This window comes from Saccoglossus kowalevskii, chromosome 18, assembly GCF_978046115.1.
Source record: "Saccoglossus kowalevskii chromosome 18, keSacKowa6.1, whole genome shotgun sequence".
Lineage (NCBI taxonomy): Eukaryota > Metazoa > Hemichordata > Enteropneusta > Harrimaniidae > Saccoglossus > Saccoglossus kowalevskii.
The window spans coordinates 26,836,266-26,857,252 of NC_140658.1; the positions used below are offsets into that span (position 1 = coordinate 26,836,266).

At 38.2% G+C, this 20,987-nt stretch overlaps 1 protein-coding gene across 1 annotated transcript in view; it reads right to left on the reverse strand.

Annotated features, from left to right (window-relative positions):
• Positions 1-20,987, reverse strand: part of LOC100375840 (nuclear receptor-binding protein-like) — a 46,481-nt gene that overhangs the window by 17,125 nt on the left and 8,369 nt on the right. The window contains exons 2-4 of the mRNA XM_002739702.4: positions 6,538-6,660; positions 4,875-4,976; positions 999-1,129 (exon numbers count right to left, since the gene is read on the reverse strand). Of these exons, the coding sequence (XP_002739748.1) occupies positions 999-1,129; positions 4,875-4,976; positions 6,538-6,660 (356 nt within the window). The remainder of the gene's footprint in view (positions 1-998; positions 1,130-4,874; positions 4,977-6,537; positions 6,661-20,987) is intronic.

The following is a 20,987-nucleotide window of genomic DNA, read 5'->3' on the forward strand; positions in this document are numbered from 1 at the left end:
CTAAGATACAGGTCTGGATGCACACACAGATGCACGCACGCATGGACACATGCACGGACACACGGAGGTCAAAACATAAGTCCCCGTTTTCAGACTGCGTCCGAACGGGGACTAAAAAGTACATTTTTCTTAGAAATAGTGACACCTGTTGTTTAGTATGATTGATCCCCACGATTGGGTGCAGGAGCATAGAAGTTTATAAAAATACACAGGGCCCAAACCATGTTTTGCATGCACAATTAAAGTCCAAGATTGGTCGAACGATTACGTAACAAACCAAAGTAAATTGAGACCCATTTTAACACGTAGCCAAGGTGATGAAAATAAATGGTACCACCCAAAAATACACAAGTCCCAAACCATGTTTTGCATGCACAATTAAAGTCCAAGATTGGTCAAACGATTACGTAACAAACCAAAGTAAATTGAGACCCATTTTAACACGAAGCCAAGGTGATGAAAATAAATGTTACCCACCCAAAAATACACAGGGCCCAAACCATGTTTTGCATGCACAATTAAAGTCCAAGATTGGTCAAACGATTACGTAACAAACCAAAGTAAATTGAGACCCATTTTAACACGCAGCCAAGGTGATGAAAATAAATGATACCCACCCAAAAATAACACAGGTCCCAAACCATGATTTACATGTACAATTAAAGTCCAAGATTGGTCGAACGATTACGCAACAAAATTCATCTGTAAATAGATTTCAAAGATTTTTAGCACAAAAATGGCCACCATTCGGCCATCTTGAATCAGATCTTGAAACAAATTGATGTGCATATGTATAATATCATGTATGATGCATGTGTGAAGTTTGATTGTGATTGGTCCAGGCATTTCTAAGATACAGGTCCGGACGCACGCACAGACGTACGCACAGACAGACGCACGCACGGACACACGAAGGTCAAAACATAAGTCCTCGTTTTCGGACTGTGTCCGAACGGGGACTAAAAATGATTGAAGACCTGAAGAATCAATACACTTACCTGAGAGCTGATAAGATTTGTGTGCACCACCTTTTCCATGATTTTTCATTAATAGTTTTTTTATTTTTCTTGGTTCGCTTCAGGAATTGTTTCAACGATCCTGAAGACATATACTCTGTTATAAATATCACCTATTAAAAAAAATTATGTTGGTAGGTAAATATACTTGAATATCACCTCAATATGGAATGTCATCAGTAGTCAGCATTGAAGAAATAAAAGCAAATGAACTTGAATTATATGCTATTATATACATCTGTTACCGTGCTGTAATTTTGCAGTATTTTACAGGGCATTTTCATCCTACCATTTATGACACAGACACTGTAGTACAATGAAAAAATATATTTATTGCCAATAAGGGGGGGCTCACCGAATCCCACCTAAGCTGCACTAAAGCAACGAATAACTAACAGAGAAATGCGAAAAAGCGGTGAGCCCCCCAAAAAACGTATCAGAATAGTAAAATGCATAAAACAAAAGTATAACCATCAACACTGTATAAAGATGGGTTAACATTAGTAAATGAGATGTCCTGGTAGATGTAGCATGACTACAACTACAATGATATATGGTAGAAGCAGCCTGAGTGCAACTACAGAGTAACGGTAGAAGCAGCGTGACTGCGACTACAAGGTAGTTACTGAATAACTGTAACTACAGGAATGTTAGATGGTAGAGGTACATGTAGCTCTACTGGTAGATACATTGGTATTGTACTACAAAGAATTTATTAGTATATGTAGGTAGCAAAGCTACAAGGTAGAAATGGCGAGCACCATAACTACAATGGTAAATGAAGTGATGGTGAAAAGTAGGTATTTAAAAAACAGTACTAAAGAAACTATAAAAACAATACAATAAAAATATGCATAAATTAAACCTGTTATCTTGGGGGGAAAATTGCCTTAAATAATAAGGCAAAGCCCCCCAAACTATGCCAATTAAATAGCAAATTGGCATAGTGACCCCCAAGATAATAAAAAAAAAAATCTTGAATTGTCACTACTTATTTTGTACAACAATGAGCAATTTTTTTTTTTTATATCTACTTCTATAACATACACTTATTGAGCAGATTAAAAACTACATATCTAAAAAACAAAACAAAAATAACCCTGGCACTTGCCAAAATACAAAGTTCATTAAGATAACTTATATCTCTAAAAACATGACGCTCCTGCCATGGTAGATTGTGCATTACCCAAAGACCCCTTAGAAACATGAATATAACGATTGTATGAATTCGATGTCCATCGCCCTAACGTCTTGATCATATGATCTTGAACACCTGCCTGGGCAGCTGAGGATGCTGCTCCTATGCGAAAAGAGTGACCAGTATACAGTGATGGATCTAAGTGCAGTAATGTCAACAGATGACGCAAATACTGGAGGAAAGTTACACGTGTCAAAGGACAATTGTCAATTGAAAATAGCGGATCAGTAGACCTGGGGGTTGGCTTGCAAGCTAAACGTTTACCCAAGTACACACGAAGAGCAGTAACAGGGCACATTCGGCTGTTAGAACATAGTGTAATAGTAGTGCCATGTCGAACTAGGTCTGTCTTAGAAGTTCTCAGTCGTAAATGGGCATCCTCGTTTGACATGAAAGATACGTCTTCAATACACAGATTGAAATTGGAGTCAAATTTGGAGTTATAAACAGTGAATTCTCCACAACGCAAGAAACCAAAAAATGCTACAAGAATAGCGGCTTCCAAAAGACTATCTGTATAGGGAGTGAAAACACCCTTCTTTAAAGTTGAGATTAATTGAAATGCCAAATTGGCAGTAATGGGGAGCCTCTTTTGAGTCTCACGTGCAAGATCACGTTTGATTGCTTTCATGAAAAGATTTAAACGAACCATGGGTCCTTCTTTGGATTGCCATGGATTAGGTAAGTCTGCCTGTAAGTAAGCAAAGCGTATACCAGCTAAATATAACTGTATTGTAGATGCACTCAAGTTTAATCGTTTGAAACAGTGTGTGACAAAAAGTAATAGAAGATTCTCTGAAATATTTGATAAAGCTGAAACAGAACAATTAACATTATGCATTATGTTGAATCTAATGAAATGAGTAAGTCCAGTATGGTATGCCTTTCTAGTCTTCTCTGATATAGTTAACTTCCACAACAACCTTGTATCCTCAACTAGATGTGGATTACAGTTGAGTATGGTGGACACGGCATATTGCGACTGTGTGCTGTAGGTACTAAGGTACCGAACTTCTGAGATATTTGCTTGGGTGGTGTTGCCTGTTGTTAATCGATCCTCCGGTTGAAAATTCAAACGTTCGGGGGCCGTAACTATAGGCACACTACAAGATGATGCCGCCGCCATATTGGAATTACGTTGTTGACACAGAAAGTCTAATCTTTTGTGTATACCATGCATGGACTGTTGTAACGCAACTATTTCGCGGCGATTGTCCATTTCGGTTGCCGATGCACTAGTAGTACCAATATCTCTTTCCAAAGGCCGATTCCCAGACAAAATATCTTCAGGTGGACACGTTTCCGTGCTAGCGATCCCATGCAAATTACTTGCACGCGGACGTATCTCTGTATTAGTTGATTGTGTTTGTTCATTGTGCTCAGGAATGTTGGCATTATTCATCGATATAGAGGGAGCGTTCCGTCTCTTATTCATGTTATATGTCTGAATCAGTACCTTCCTGGACGACGTGTGATGCATAATTATGCCTACCCCTTCTAATTTCTGTCTCAAAACCGCAGCCGACCAATTATTAGGATTATCTTGGTCCAAAACTCGAGGACGCCGCTGCCTTGCTAATGAGCGAGTCGAGGGCCCCGGACGACTTGGGGTAACTTCGACTCTTTCTTGACGAGAGTTTGCTACTTGTGGCTCTTGTTCACCGGCCGTGCGTCGCTTCCTGCCTCTTCTTCTAACGTTAGTAGTGTTCTCCATGACGTGGAATGAGGAATTAAAATTGTGATAAATTCCTGAAGAGTAGCGCGAACAAACTAGTGTTACAAGATGGCGAAACAACAAACTAATGACGTCATGTAATCAATTAGTCACGCGAGTCTATGAGATATAACGCGAGATAAACGTCACAAATAATGTTCAACGTACTTCGTACATTAAACACACATATAAGAAAATGCGAATTCCAAATATGGAATGATTACGCGCACAAGTGTCCTCTAATTATAAAAACAAACATGACCGCCACCAGGGTTTGATCGGACTCCAAGAAATTCGCTGATTCTTTTCTAAACTTTTTGAATTCCCATGATGTATCCCTGGAGGGAAAAGATGTACTCAGACAGTACACTGATGCATCGACCTCTGCTGTGTGTCGGTCGATACTCTCGCTGTACTGTCTTCGTGCATACTTTGAGGTATCCTCGTAATAACTTATAATATAATAATATTATGCTTATTAATACTGATGTTTTGTACTTGTTTTACAAGACTGATACAGGAAGACAACCTCACATAACATCCATGATGAGGACAATCCTACAAGGTTTGAAAATCACCAATGCGTGACAAGTTACCATAATTTTTCCCAATTATAAATTGAACTTGGAACTGACAGATTTTTAATGAATCACACCTCGAAGCACCATGATCTTTGCGCATTCATGTTTGAATTTCATGTACCTAACACATTGTATACAACGCATGGGACCCAAACCAAACATGAATAAATTTTCCTGCCAAATGTTAGGCGCAAGTTTTGATAATTTTGTTGTTAATTTTGAATAAGATGAATTCTCCTTGACGACAGTTTTTGATCAAAATTTGTGATAAAATATGGAAACAATGAGACAGCTGAAATGTGGGAAGTTACAAAAGTTTAGTTGGGTGTTTAACAAGTTTGTGAATGCAGATTTTTGTGACTTACTCTTGGTTTTTCAGTTTTGACATCTGTCCAGTATTTATGGAACTTTACAATATTTACATGTTCCAGTTGTATAAGATTATCAAAAACCAGTTTTATTTTTTCCTGTAATATAAATAAAAAACATTTTCAAAATTTTTAATTTATAACTTGGCATATTCTAATCACATGACAATAGTGCAGGGTTGTGTAGAAAAGTATTGAAAACAAGCTGAAATCTTAGCAATTACATGTACCTTATTATTACCACGATACAAGAAATACTTGTTTTGCTTCACATAGAAGATTAACAAATATATACAGCCTAACAAATGCTGCTTTTTTTTTTCTATCTATTTGGCAATATACATAATTGTTAAGGGGAAACGCTCAATCCCATGCATTGCACCAAGTGCTTATGGGTAATTAACTTCACCTATGCCCACTAAGTAAAGGAATGCGTATTATGCTCGCTTACTCAAACTGTGATTGACAGGCATTTTGCATACATTAGCCGCCATTTTAAAATCAGGATTTTTACTTATCGCGGCACGTTTCAAACAAAAATAACTACATTTAAATACATCAAAAGCCCAACCAAATAAGTGTAATCGCTAGCGTACATTTTCATGCCCTCGTAGAAATGTATTTGGAATCACAGCTTGATCTCTGAACGTCGTAAATGGCTCATTTCCCTAAGCTCCCACCACGATGTGAGCGGCTTGGTTCGGATTAGCATACTAATTGCGGTGGCCATCTTGCACCTATTTATAGTATCAGTTCCCCTTTAACAGAATAGATAACATGACAACTTTCAAAAAAAGAAAAATCAATTGATATTGCATGGATATTCACTACTATTTTGTTCAATGCATTTATTTATCCATCAAATAGGTAAAATTCACCCAGCAAATAATTAATCCCATAATAACATATTTCAAACATTTCTGTATTCTGCCATAGGTGGCACCCCTTCAAAGCAAAGATCAATCAAGCAGTTTTTCTCAGTGATATTAAATGTGAAAGGTTTAATGAACATTTCAACAACAGCTGTGATTTTGAAAAACTATAATATAAAGATGACCAAATCTTATCATAATATTGTTTTACACACAAATGCATGGGCAAAGTGACCATACACAAGGCCAATATAACACAAGGTAAGGATCAAGTACTCGTAGTTGCCATTTCATGAAACTGGTTATGTACTGTAGACTGTAGAAAATGGTGCACAAAGCACAATACTATGGTGGAAATAAAACCTAAAATTAGAAAAGGAGCTCAGCCTTTCAAGATGGCAACTTATTTGACATTATATAAAGGGGAACCAAGTAAGTTGTCTTCTTGTATCATAACTCTTGAGGTTTGCTTGACAAAACTGGAATTCAATATATGGAGATTGAAAGATCTAATGTACAACGCTGGTATCGAGTGTACACGTTAAGCTTTCAGTGTCCACATTTCAGCAATGGCCGTTATAAATAGAAATAAATTTGTTATTAAAAATAAAAATAAAAAAAAATTATCAAAGCCATAAAAGCTATTGTTACTTTAATATTGAAAAGCAATTAACTTGTTAAGTAATTCTTAGTCTGAAAGAAAAGAAATGATTATGACAATAGTGTGAAGGAAAAGTGAAATGAAAAGTAGTGTGTAATTTATACTGACAGTAATAACAGCAACTTACTTCTTGAGCTTTAAAATTACGCCTTTCAGAAAATTGCACTTCATTCCATACTACTTCTACTCCTTCTTCTGTGTCCATGGCTAAGTAGGCAACATCAATACCTGGCACATCTCGTTGTGTTACCTACAAAAAAAAAAATGCAATCAATTCAGTTGAAAGTCACCTTCAGCTTGTGATGATTTGGTTTATTTCAATCAGAAGTGACTACTCAATAATTGTTAAATTACTCGTTGAACACTGCTAAGGAACAGAGCTCATTCAATTCAGTTCATTAGTTTCTCCAAGTTGATTTTCAACCACACAATTTTGTAATCTTCACAAGATTACTACTTGAATGAATGCCGTCTCCCAACAATTTATTGATGATCCGATTTTATTTCTCTTCATATCTGCCATGTAGAATTCAGAGCATGTCAATATGTATGTGTAATTGTAATTTGTTCGAGCTAAATTTCCGAAGTCAGTGAACATCCCAGAATTTTGAAGTAACAAAAATTTGTCAGGTGTTCTTAGTACACTTCTTGAAGACTACAAAATTGTTAGTTATTGATACCACAATCTTTAATGATATATACATTGTGTGGCTGCCCATTTCTTGTCCCTGAATGCTGAATGTCCCCTGATGCTTCAATGCGATTATGTGTGTTTTTTACGACACAAGTACATATTTGTGTGCATTTATTCCAATTATTATTGTATCCTGTACACATTTTCTACGAACATAACCTTTGCACATAAAATGTAGCTGCAAACATGTTTACAGTTTCACAGTGTTTAGTATGCAGATCAAACAAGCACAGTAATTACATTAATATCCCAGACACGCTTCAACAACTAGGCTAAAGTGCTTGCTACAGGCATAAAATGTCAAACAAGATTTACAGCCATTCTTGAATATCTGGCCTGCTTTGGGCAAGTATAAGTATCTGAAGTATTTACTATGGATAAACTATTCAGCATTTATAGACAAGTGGTGATGAAACGATATCTGACGAGCTACATAGACAAAAAATGCCCCAAAGCATTCTATCTCTAAATAGAATAGGAATCCATGATTAGAATGCATGTTTGTTTATTTATGTAACTGTATAGTCCTTTTAATCAAACAATGTACAAAACACTAATAATAGTGGAAATATGTTACAAATTGTGCATGATCCATTCTAGCAGTAATGCATTATCCATAGAGGTCTTACATCCTGGCAGTTATGGACGACCCATAGAGGTCATACATCCTGGCAGTTATGGACGACCCATAGAGGTCATACATCCTGGCAGTTATGGACGACCCATAGAGGTCATACATCCTGGTAGTTATGGATGACCCCTAGAGGTCATACATCCTGGCAGTTATAGACGACCCATAGAGGTCATACATCCTGGCAGTTATGGACGACCCATAGAGGTCATACATCCTGGTAGTTATGGACAACCCATAGAGGTCATACATCCTGGCAGTTATAGACGACCCATAGAGGTCATACATCCTGGCAGTTATGGACGACCCATAGAGGCCATACATCTGGCAGTTACAGACGACCCCCCAGAGGCCATACATCCTGGCAGTTATAGACGACCCATAGAGGTCATACATCCTGGCAGTTATAGACGACCCATAGAGGTCATACATCCTGGCAGTTATGCACGACCCATAGAGGTCATACATCCTGGCAGTTATGCACGACCCATAGAGGTCATACATCCTGGCAGTTATAGACGACCCATAGAGGCCATACATCCTGGCAGTTACAAACGACCCCCAGAGGTCATACATCCTGGCAGTTATGCACGACCCATAGAGGCCATACATCCTGGCAGTTACAGACGACCCATAGAGGTCATACATCCTGGTAGTTATGGACAACCCATAGAGGTCATACATCCTGGCAGTTATAGACGACCCATAGACTTTAGAGGTCATACATCCTGGCAGTTATAGACGACCCATAGACTTTAGAGGTCATACATCCTGGCAGTTATGGACGACCCATAGAGGTCATACATCCTGGCAGTTATAGACGACCCATAGAGGTCATACATCCTGGCAGTTATGGACGACCCCCCAGAGGTCATACATCCTGGCAGTTATGGACGACCCCCCAGAGGCCATACATCCTGGCAGTTATGGACGACCCCCCAGAGGCCATACATCCTGGCAGTTATGGACGACCCCCCAGAGGCCATACATCCTGGCAGTTATAGACGACCCATAGAGGTCATACATCCTGGCAGTTACAGACGACCCCCAGAGGTCATACATCCTGGCAGTTATGGACGACCCATAGAGGTCATACATCCTGGCAGTTATGAACGACCCATAGAGGTCATACATCCTGGCAGTTATAGACGACCCATAGAGGCCATACATCCTGGCAGTTACAGACGACCCCCAGAGGTCATACATCCTGGCAGTTATGGACGACCCATAGAGGTCATACATCCTGGCAGTTATAGACGACCCATAGAGGCCATACATCCTGGCAGTTATAGACGACCCATAGAGGCCATACATCCTGGCAGTTACAGACGACCCCCAGAGGTCATACATCCTGGCAGTTATAGACAACCCATAGAGGTCATACAGCCTGGTAGTTATGGACAACCCATAGAGGTCATACATCCTGGCAGTTATGGACAACCCATAGAGGTCATACAGCCTGGCAGTTATGGACGACCCCTAGAGGCCATACATCCTGGCAGTTATAGACGACCCAGAGGTCATACATCCTGGCAGTTATGGACGACCCATAGAGGTCATACATCCTGGCAGTTATGGACGACCCATAGAGGTCATACATCCTGGCAGTTATAGACGACCCATAGGGCCATACATCCTGGCAGTTACAGACGACCCACAGAGGTCATACATCCTGGCAGTTATAGAAAACCCCTAGAGGTCATACAGCCTGGCAGTTATAGACGACCCATAGAGGTCATACAGCCTGGTAGTTATGGACAACCCCTAGATGTCATACAGCCTGGTAGTTATGGACAACCCATAGAGGTCATACATCCTGGCAGTTATGGACGACCCATAGAGGTCATACATCCTGGCAGTTATGGACGACCCCTAGAGGCCATACATCCTGGCAGTTATAGACGACCCCTAGAGGTCATACATCCTGGCAGTTATAGACGACCCCTAGAGGCCATACATCCTGGTAGTTATGGATGACCCATAGAGGTCATACATCCTGGCAGTTATGGACGACCCATAGAGGTCATACATCCTGGCAGTTATAGACGACCCATAGGGCCATACATCCTGGCAGTTACAGACGACCCACAGAGGTCATACATCCTGGCAGTTATAGACAACCCCTAGAGGTCATACAGCATGGCAGTTATAGACGACCCATAGAGGTCATACAGCCTGGTAGTTATGGACAACCCCTAGAGGTCATACAGCCTGGTAGTTATGGACAACCCATAGAGGTCATACATCCTGGCAGTTATGGACGACCCTTAGAGGTCATACATCCTGGCAGTTATGGACGACCCCTAGAGGCCATACATCCTGGCAGTTATAGACGACCCCTAGAGGTCATACATCCTGGCAGTTATAGACGACCCCTAGAGGCCATACATCCTGGTAGTTATGGATGACCCATAGAGGTCATACATCCTGGCAGTTATGGACAACCCCTAGAGGTCATACAGCCTGGTAGTTATGGACAACCCATAGAGGTCATACATCCTGGCAGTTATGGACGACCCATAGAGGTCATACATCCTGGCAGTTATGGACGACCCCTAGAGGCCATACATCCTGGCAGTTATAGACGACCCCTAGAGGTCATACATCCTGGCAGTTATGGACGACCCCTAGAGGCCATACATCCTGGTAGTTATGGATGACCCATAGAGGTCTTACATCCTGGCAGTTATGGACGACCCATAGAGGTCATACATCCTGGCAGTTACGGACGACCCATAGAGGTCATACATCCTGGTAGTTATGGACAACCCATAGAGGTCATACATCCTGGCAGTTATAGACGACCCATAGAGGTCATACATCCTGGCAGTTATAGACGACCCATAGAGGTCATACATCCTGGCAGTTATGGACGACCCATAGAGGTCATACATCCTGGCAGTTATAGACGACCCATAGAGGCCATACATCCTGGCAGTTACAGACGACCCCCAGAGGTCATACATCCTGGCAGTTATAGACGACCCATAGAGGTCATACAGCCTGGTAGTTATGGACAACCCATAGAGGTCATACATCCTGGCAGTTATGGACAACCCATAGAGGTCATACAGCCTGGCAGTTATGGACGACCCCTAGAGGCCATACATCCTGGCAGTTATAGACGACCCATAGAGGTCATACATCCTGGCAGTTATGGACGACCCATAGAGGTCATACATCCTGGCAGTTATAGACGACCCATAGGGCCATACATCCTGGCAGTTACAGACGACCCACAGAGGTCATACATCCTGGCAGTTATAGACAACCCCTAGAGGTCATACAGCCTGGCAGTTATAGACGACCCATAGAGGTCATACAGCCTGGTAGTTATGGACAACCCCTAGAGGTCATACAGCCTGGTAGTTATGGACAACCCATAGAGGTCATACATCCTGGCAGTTATGGACGACCCCTAGAGGCCATACATCCTGGCAGTTATAGACGACCCCTAGAGGTCATACATCCTGGCAGTTATAGACGACCCCTAGAGGCCATACATCCTGGTAGTTATGGATGACCCATAGAGGTCATACATTCTGGCAGTTATAGACGACCCATGGAGGTCATACATCCTGGCAGTTAGACGACCCCTAGAGGCCATACATCCTGGTAGTTATGGATGACCCATAGAGGTCATACATTCTGGCAGTTATAGACGACCCATGGAGGTCATCCTGGCAGTTATGCACGGCGCAGGAGACAGATTGAATTTGGCTAAAGTCAATTCAAGTCAATTCGCCCAAGTTCCCATTTGTCCCACAAGTCCTATATCACTTTTGTCCAACTTTTTTTTTTCCACCATTATGATCTTGGGCAGGGTGATGTTGATTTCTCTGTGTGCAAGAAGTTGAAATTGACCTTAGTACCAACTGAAGTCTTAAGTTGAAGATATACTATCTGCTGAAATGTGTGGTTCCCTAACCTCCATTTAATATCATTAGTATTCTCTCAATCAGTATTCCACATGTATCAGTGAAGCAGACAGGCATAAGGGTTTATCTAGGGAATTAACGATCCATAATATGCCAACAGTAAACAAGTTGTCAAATGTACATGATAAACTATGTGAATTACTAGTTCTCTGTACTTTGATAACAGAGCTATTCCTTTCCCTGGCAATCATGAAACTTTTGAACTTCTGCGGTTGAAACATCTAGTGTTTTATGAAAGCGAAATGCGGCTTGTTTTGATGCACAAAATTGGTGTAAATGTATTCACATTTTCAGTAAATTTCACTGAATTCAGTCTCATTTTTGAACCAAACAAACTAAATATGATACTAGTATTGCTATTAGTTTGAGATCACAAAATTTGAAATTTTTCGTCATTTGAACAGACTATAAATCAAACTATTGTGGACGTGAATGGACTTCACTTGAGCGCTCAAATAGTTACGACAAAACAGACAAAAAAAACCTACTTCTTGTTTGTTTGGTTTTTGTAAAAGCAACATTTATTATAATGATTGTCCTTCTAAACAATGACAAAATGCATAAACTTCAATGAATATATTGCTTAGCAGACTATCATCAGCAATACCTATGAATGCATTGATGCTGCAGTTTGGCGTCTTCTACATCGATCTGATGCATATTGTGTAGAATTGTATAGAAGAGATTCGGGTCGATAGAGATAACGGAGGCGAGATAATAGTGGCTTGAGGAAGTAACGAGGTTTATTACACTCACATAAAACAGCATCTGACAAGTACAAGGACAACTTCTCTATTTATAGGGGAATGGTGCATTCTTGAATTTAGGCGGGAAGAGGATATATTACATGTTTGTAATACTGTAAAATGACTAATTTTCACTGGGTTTAAATTTCACTGATTTACCATTTCAGGCATATTCAGTGGGTTTTAAATTCACGGTTTCGTCATTTAGATAATGTGTTCTATGCTAAATTTTACATATTCACTGTGTTTTAATTTAGCGCATTTTTCCAGTCAGCGAAATAAGCTAAATTAAAACCCAGTGAATAATTACCCCCTTTACAGTAGGTCAATAAGAAAGGGATCTGATTGGCTAAAATATATATGTTGTGATAGGCTGAATCTTTCGTATGCAGAATCAAAAAGTTGCATTAAGCTCGAGTGCTTATAATGATTCCCGATACATATCGCGCTAGGTGTGCCGGGAGTTTGTTCGAAATTTCGAACGTTTCGAAGTCAATTGTCGATTGCCACGTATTTTACGGATATATTAAGGTAATTTTGTTGTAAACGACTCCTATTGAGCCCTGCTTAGGTTTTAATTTTATCAAATTGGATAGATAGCGGAATACAGCAGTGATTGTATGCCACAACAACAAATATAAATTATACACAAAAAGTCAAGTAGACAAACCATGGATACACATGCACCACCAATGAATGGAGATTAAAAACTGTGTCACCTGACTTTAGGTCACACTGTGCCTCACACATCCTTTCAATAAATATTCTCCTGTTGTGTATTTCTGTCATGCGAGTACAAGGCCACACACTACTAGCAATCAGATCATCCATAGCATTTATCTCTAAATGCACTTGTGGAATGTGTTTGGTTTTACAACTTTAAATTGCTAACAGTATGTGATTGTAATGGAATGGTAACGCAACATTATGTGCTAAATCTTTCACGACTTTTTATTCACTAGTGTTATATTTTGATGAATTTATGTGTTTGTGTTTGGTGTTGTATTTTCAGTCAATTTTATTGCATGTTAAATTTTATTGCAAGTTAAACTTGTAACTTACGTTAAAACAAAATAATCAGGCCCGTGGATTATCCCAGAGCATCTACATATGTATGCACCAAATTTTCAAATTTGTATTCCATCACCCCCCCCCCCCCCCATCCAAAAATTAACATGTAGGGGAACCTTGTCATATATTTATGGTTTGTGAAGTATGTACAGAGATTGAGCTGGATATCCATATTTAGCAAGGGCGATTTGCCAGGGATGGTTTAACAAACATATATCTTAAGAATTTACCCTAGCGGCCTTTGTAGTCACACAATTTCTGCAAATTGGAGTTGTGATATGCAACGATAACACACAGATACCATGCAGTATAAAATATGTGAGAAATGACATCAATGACCCAGAAAACATTCACAACAAGTGGTGGACACAGGATGTATGTAAGACATGTATATATCTATTATTCTCAATTTTAAATTGTACAATTTTGTTACATATCGGATATCAACGGTACATGTACTTTACCCTTTATTACTCACTGATTGGAAGTTAAAACTGAATAACAATGAGCCTTTTCTCAGAATCGGGCAAATGTGTCAACCCTTTGAGTACCAAAATGTTGCGAAAATTTCAAACTTTGGGTTCAGAAACTAGAAGCAATGTCACATTTTGTCTGTCTGGTCAAAAATTGAGATTGAATTATCTTTTTTTTATGTAGGACATCCAATTGCATACGAACTATATAATAGAATTTCAGGAAATGAAACTGTTGATTGACAGGCTATAAATAAATTCCATTACAAGCAGGATATGTCCATTTTATATTCTATCTCATTGCAAGATTTCAGAACACTACAGAAGTAGAAAATATTAACTAAAATCAATGTATTATCATGGAGTGTGATCTCCACCACACTGAGCCTGGAAAAAACCAACACCATACGAAAAATTTAAATTATCTTTGGCAATATGACTTTTCTCTCGTGAACCTCCACCTGAGGAATATACATCACCATACTAAGGACTAAATGTACACAACACTAGGGAATAAATAACCATCAGACTAAATCTTCAAACTAATTAAGAACTAAAATCTCCACCACACTAAGGGGTTGTTAACATTATACTAAGGAGTACATCTGCAACTTGATAAGGAGTAAATCTCCACCACGCTGAGGAGTAATATCTCTACCGCACTGAGGAGTAATATCTCCACCGCGCTGAGGAGTAATATTTCCACCGTGCTGAGGAGTAATATTTCCACCGTGCTGAGGAGTAATATTTCCACCGTGCCGAGGAGTAAAATCTCTACCACACTGAGGAGTAATATCTCTACCACACTGAGGAGTAATATCTCCACCACACTGAGGAGTAATATCTCCACTACACTGATGAGTAATATCTCCACTATACTGAGGAGTAATATCTCCACTATACTGAGGAGTAATATCTCCGGCACGCCAAGGAGTAATATCTCCACTATACTGAGGAGTAATATCTCCACTATACTGAGGAGTAATATCTCCACTACACTGAGGAGTAATATCTCCACCACACTGAGGAGTAATATCTCCACCACACTGAGGAGTAATATCTCCACCACACTGAGGAGTAATATCTCCACCACACTGAGGAGTAATATTTCCACCACACTGAGGAGTAATATCTCTACCACATTGAGGAGTAATATTTCTACCGCGCTGAAAAGTAAAATGTCCACCACGCTGAGAAGTATAATGACCACCACGCTGAGAAGTATAATGTCCACCGCACTGAGGAGTAAAATGTCCACCTCGCTGAGGAGTAAAAAACCAACATACATGTACTATTTATGTTCACTAACATTTAAATTACTGCATACTCACTGGATTTTCATTTTAAGTTCATGAAATTCTAGGTGAACAATGAGTTCCCTTCAGCAAATTATACTTATCAGCAAAAATGAAATCTAGTGAATAATTAATGCCTGCACAGTAGCACAGAAAATCACCATAATACTAAGTAAATCTTCACCAAACTGAAGTGGAATACTATACTAAGGAGTAAATCTTCACCAAACTAATAAGTGAATAACCAACATAGTATGGAGCAATTCCGCCTACACAGATATTTTCTCTCAGAAGGTATGTGTGATGAACCCTGAAAACAATGAGGTTTATAGATCTCCTGACCTTTAAACAGTGAGTAACAGTACACCTATTGGCAATTGACAACATGGCTAGCAATAAAGCAAGATATCCCTGCATTTGTAGCTGCATAAATACCACAGTACCCAAGCAACGTACTGCTTGTTTAACCAACCATTAATCCTGTCAAGCATCACTTTTCCAAATTCTTTAGTAAGTTAGTAACGTGAATGTGAGAACACATAATAAATGTGTTGTTCTACATGTGCATTTAGGATGGAGGAGACTTTAACCAGCTTTAGACTATGCACTGTTATGTTAGTATGATGGCTTGCAATTTATTAGTCATGGTAAATTAGTTTATAGGCAGAGAAAATTTTTACATACATGTACAAGACATGATTCATTTTTCTAAATTCTTTAGTACCGGTAAGTTAGTAACGTCAATGTGAGAAGACATAATAAATGTGTTGTTCTACATGTGTATTTAGAAAGGATGAGACTTTAGCCAGCTTTAGACTATGTACTGTTATGTTAGTATGATGGCTTGCAATTTATTAGTCATGGTAAATTAGTTTATAGGCAGAGAAATTTTTTACATACATGTACAAGACATGATTTCTAATTTTAATAATCTGATTTCAGTATGACCAATGCCAGAAAACAAGCATTTTGAATTGCATATTCCGTGTGTGTGAAAGACCATAAAGAGATTATATAATTCATACAAAATAGCAGTCAACCATTTTGAATCAAATCAAGGAAAGAAATGACATGCATCAAAGACCTATTACATTGAATAGACATACAAAGTTTGAACAAAATATTCCCATGCGTGACTGAGATTCGGTTCAGGAATGTCATAATGTTTCATTTTGGTCAATTTTTAGCGCTAAAATGGCTGACTACATAAGCACACATTTGTATGTACTGTATGATATGAACGTCTCAAAAGCTATGCTAAATATTGAAAATAAATTTTGCATATTAAAAATTTACCACCTCTGTTTATGTTTTCAATATTTTTTTTATTTTCAATCGTTTCACTACAATTCAGTAAATCAGTGTCACAGCCTCTGAAAAGGTTGAGCCAACTGGAACACTTGCATATTGTGAGCATTTGAATCATGCATAGTGTGAGAGTTCACTAAATCATGCATCATTTAAATATTGTTGTTGTTTATACTTGTTTTACATGTTGCATATGTCACAAGGGTCATGTCAGACCTCTCGGTACATAATTTGGACAGAAAATCATACATCCATAGACATTTTTGTATTTTCTTTTATTTTCTAAAAAAATCCGACTGCATGGCTTGAAAACTTGAGATTTTCACCAGCCCAACTGAATAGTTACCCGTAAACCCTGGGCAACTATAAAGAATCAGTTAGTAGTGAGATGAGAAAAGAAATGATGTGTGGTAGTACAAAAAAGTAATTTAGAAAATGGATTTGAATGTTTATATTTTGGGTATTACCATTATGTAATGTAAATTATGCATTGATTTCCAGACAGTTAGCTTTAATATGCAACATGACAACGATGATTCCCTTGCTGAATACAACAAATTACAGTGTCATATAATGATTGTTGTGTACTCACTATTTTCAAGACTGTTCAGAGATGGGGGTTGATGATAAATGATAAAACTACAATGTTTTTAATCAGACCATACACCATAAGATCATGATGCAATTGCCTTTCAATTTATTTTATTCAATTGTATAAATTTGTATATAATAAATGGCAAAGTTATCCAAATAAAATGTATGTACTGACACAGTATGAAATGTCAGGACACAGTCGATGGTATGTGTCATACCAACCATAAATGAACGCATTTAGCCAAACAAAGCACTCATAAAAATGGTTTGATTGGAAAGGTTATCCAATTGCAGTACATGCTCCAAGCATTGTATGCTGGATCATTAAAATATTAATAATTCTAACCAGACACACCTCTGTATGTAAGTGTATGTGCTACTAATCCTCGGGGGCGGACATCCGGGCATTTTCACCGTCTGGCAACCCGCGGCAGTGAAAACAAAGGCCCAAAACTCGCAGAAAACGGTACTTTGGGATGATTGTTGAGATTCCTCTGAACAGTGTAACAAGATTAGCCCTACGTGTGTAACATATATAAATTTGGTTGTTCGGGATTACTTCAAAGTTGAGTTTGTATTGTTTTCTCGAATTTTCACCAGCTCGACCGGCGTTCCACAGCAGCGCGCACAGAGCCCATAGAAATGCATGTACAGTGGTGCGCGCCGTAGCAACGTAGAACGTCTTGTGACGTAGCTCCGCCCCCGAGGATAGAGCCAGTATCTATTTAAAGCTCACATTAACAGCACACATAAAATACCACACACCAGTATTTTGAATTAAAAAGTCTGACATTACCTGTCGATTGACACTTTTAATTATAGTAAAAATGTTATTTGACAGCTACTGGAAGGAAGCCTTATAGCCTGACTGATGACAGTTGACTGATAAATTGATTCAGAATAAAAAGTAGTTGTCTGGTACCAGTTAATAATAGTTCTTTGTACGTGTATTGAAAACTAAACTATAAGTGTATGACTCATCTGTCTGTTCAATGATCAAAATAATCAATAGACCATGAACCAACATGTGTAAATGTAACAGTAAATGGAAGGACCCTTGCCATCCAGTCTTCTACTGCCAGTAAATAAATAATTTTAACTCGCTCATACAGCTGTTACTGAATTATATGATATACATATTTAAACTGCACAGGATTATTAAGCACCAAGGATTGTAGCTAAAGTGTACTGTATAACACAATGTCAGAAATGGATGATGTGTAGAAATGCATACAAATCAAATTCAAATCTGGTTAAAGCATAGACCTTACTAAGGTCTATGGTTAAAGGTACATGTAGAGGCTCTGTTCATGTTTAATTTCTATAACTTGTGTAGATCGTCTTTGACTGCATGTGTTGGAATTTGTTGACCAATTACAATGCAACTTACTACAAAGTAACCGCAACAAAAGTTCTGATTGATTACCCAGTAAATAAACAAACCATTCCACACTTGGCTAGATGGTTCTGCACAATACAATTTGGAACAGAGGCATTGATTACTGTAAAATCTGTATTAGAAACCGCGGCTTCTATTAAAATGGTACAATGCAGTAGAGGGGATGCGGCTTCTATTAGAGCACCTAAACATATGAGAAATGATGAATTTTTCGTTCTCAATTATTCAAAAAGGATGGGTGCGACTTCTATTAGGGATGCGGCTTCTAATACAGATTTTACGGTAGTTGCCAATTATTACTCTTCAAATGCAAGTATGCATGTTATATCGGAAAGAGTTTTGTACCAAGACCACTAAACCTAATTCTAACCCCCACCCAAGCCCCCCTAATTTAAATGTATGCTCTTCAAGATAACTACAGGTGTTTATAAGAGGGGTATATAAAATTAAATTGGGGAGAACTGAATTGTACAGGTAGAGTTAGCGTTAGAGGTGAGAACTTTTTATGTGATGTTATTGAGCCCCAAAAAATGCTGGCCAGCAAAATCAGTCTGTGTAGTCTTTGTGCTTCCCACAAGTCACAAGCAAGTGTTATTTTGTCCGCCAAAAAGGCAGACAATTCAAATTTTTCTATAAGGGCATTTTTACAGTAGTGACTTTCAATTTTCTCATTTCCAGCATCACTTGTGACCTAGTTACAGAGCTGGAATTATTGATTTTGACCAATGAAGATTCACAAACAGGTTTACATAATCAGACTGAGATAGCAAATGAGCCAACTTTGTTCTTAATAAACACATGACAAATATCTACAGGGATCATATGGAAAACAAATTCATGGCACATAAAAGCATTACACTTACATTATACTTTTAAATTTGATTCCCGAATTTCAGTTGTTACTATTTTAGCTGAGGACTTCTTGTTGAAATGGCAACTACCAACATCGGATATTTATAATTACTGTAAAATCTGTATTAGAAACCGCGGGTTCTATTAAAATGGTACAATGCAACAGAGGGGATGCGGCTTCTATTAGAGCATCTACACATATGAGAAATGATGAATTTTTGGTTCCCAATTCCACATTTTTTGTGTAAAACTGTAAATTTAACAGGAAACCTTAAGATCTTTTGTCATATACAGTGCTGACAATCCAAAACAGAGCACTATGCCATCATATTATCAAAAGTTAACCACGCTCCTCAACATCAATACATGTATCAAAACGTCTCAAGCAAATCAAACTATCACCAGCCATGAATTTAATTCCAAAACCTAAAGAAAAAATGCCAACAATTCTGACAAATTCCATATAAATTAAGTTCTGAATTGGGAGTAAATTGTTTAATGACCCTGTATACTATAGGAGGTTTTTGCAGTACACATAGTAGCATCAACATGTGGCACCAATGGATATGGGTATGGTAGACTCTTCCGGTGACTGGGAAATTCTTTACACACAAAGGTACCGTTTGATGAAACCATAGTGTCTGCACACACAATAACCCTTCACCAGACATTAATGGCTAATTAAATTCAGGTCCGGCTACAGGAAATGATGTTACTTTCACTATCAATGGCCAAGAAAAATTACAAATCTTAAATAATTGAGAATTTAAAAACACTGAAGTGAATTCATGGAATGAGGGCAAAAATATTTTTTTTTATAGAAATTTCATTAAATATTCATATCAACTCCAATACATTTTGCAATTTCAACTGAATAGACAGGATTTGACATTGCTTACAAGTTTTAGGAAAAAGATTTGCCAGTTTGGGTTAAATACAACAAGTAGTTGTCACATAGTCTATTTACAAATGGTAAATAAATAATTACAGTTAAATTAATTGTACTTTACACATGATGTATACATCATAAGGACAATGTGACTCGAAAAGTATTGATGTCAATCAAACAAAACTATTTTTAAACCAATAATCATCTTCAGACCTGCAAAAATTCTTCATATAAAGCATGTGATTTAACGAGTCAAGGTCACTTTAATTTCCTGTTATGTCTTGGAATGTTTGAAGTTATTACAAAACTTACAAATAAATTTGAGAAATTATTTGTTGTTTAAAGCAAAATACAACACAATTGTATCTAAATACTGCTGTCTGTTTACTGTAAAAATTTTGTTCATATTCATCTACAATGCCATAGAGAATCCAGGACTATAGAACAGAGAAAATTGGGAGGTCTGACCAAGCTACCAATTGATACATGTACTTGTACAAGTGAATAAATAATCTATCTATTTTCTGTTTGCCAACATACATGTGTACTGTTTAAACAGTTTTAATTATGCGAATGATTAATTCTCGCAAGTCAAAATCAAGAAATTTTGCTGCAGTGTAAATAGGTGATTTTCCGTACAATTGCGAGATCTTGCGAGATGCACGAAAGACGCGCGTCGAACGTCTG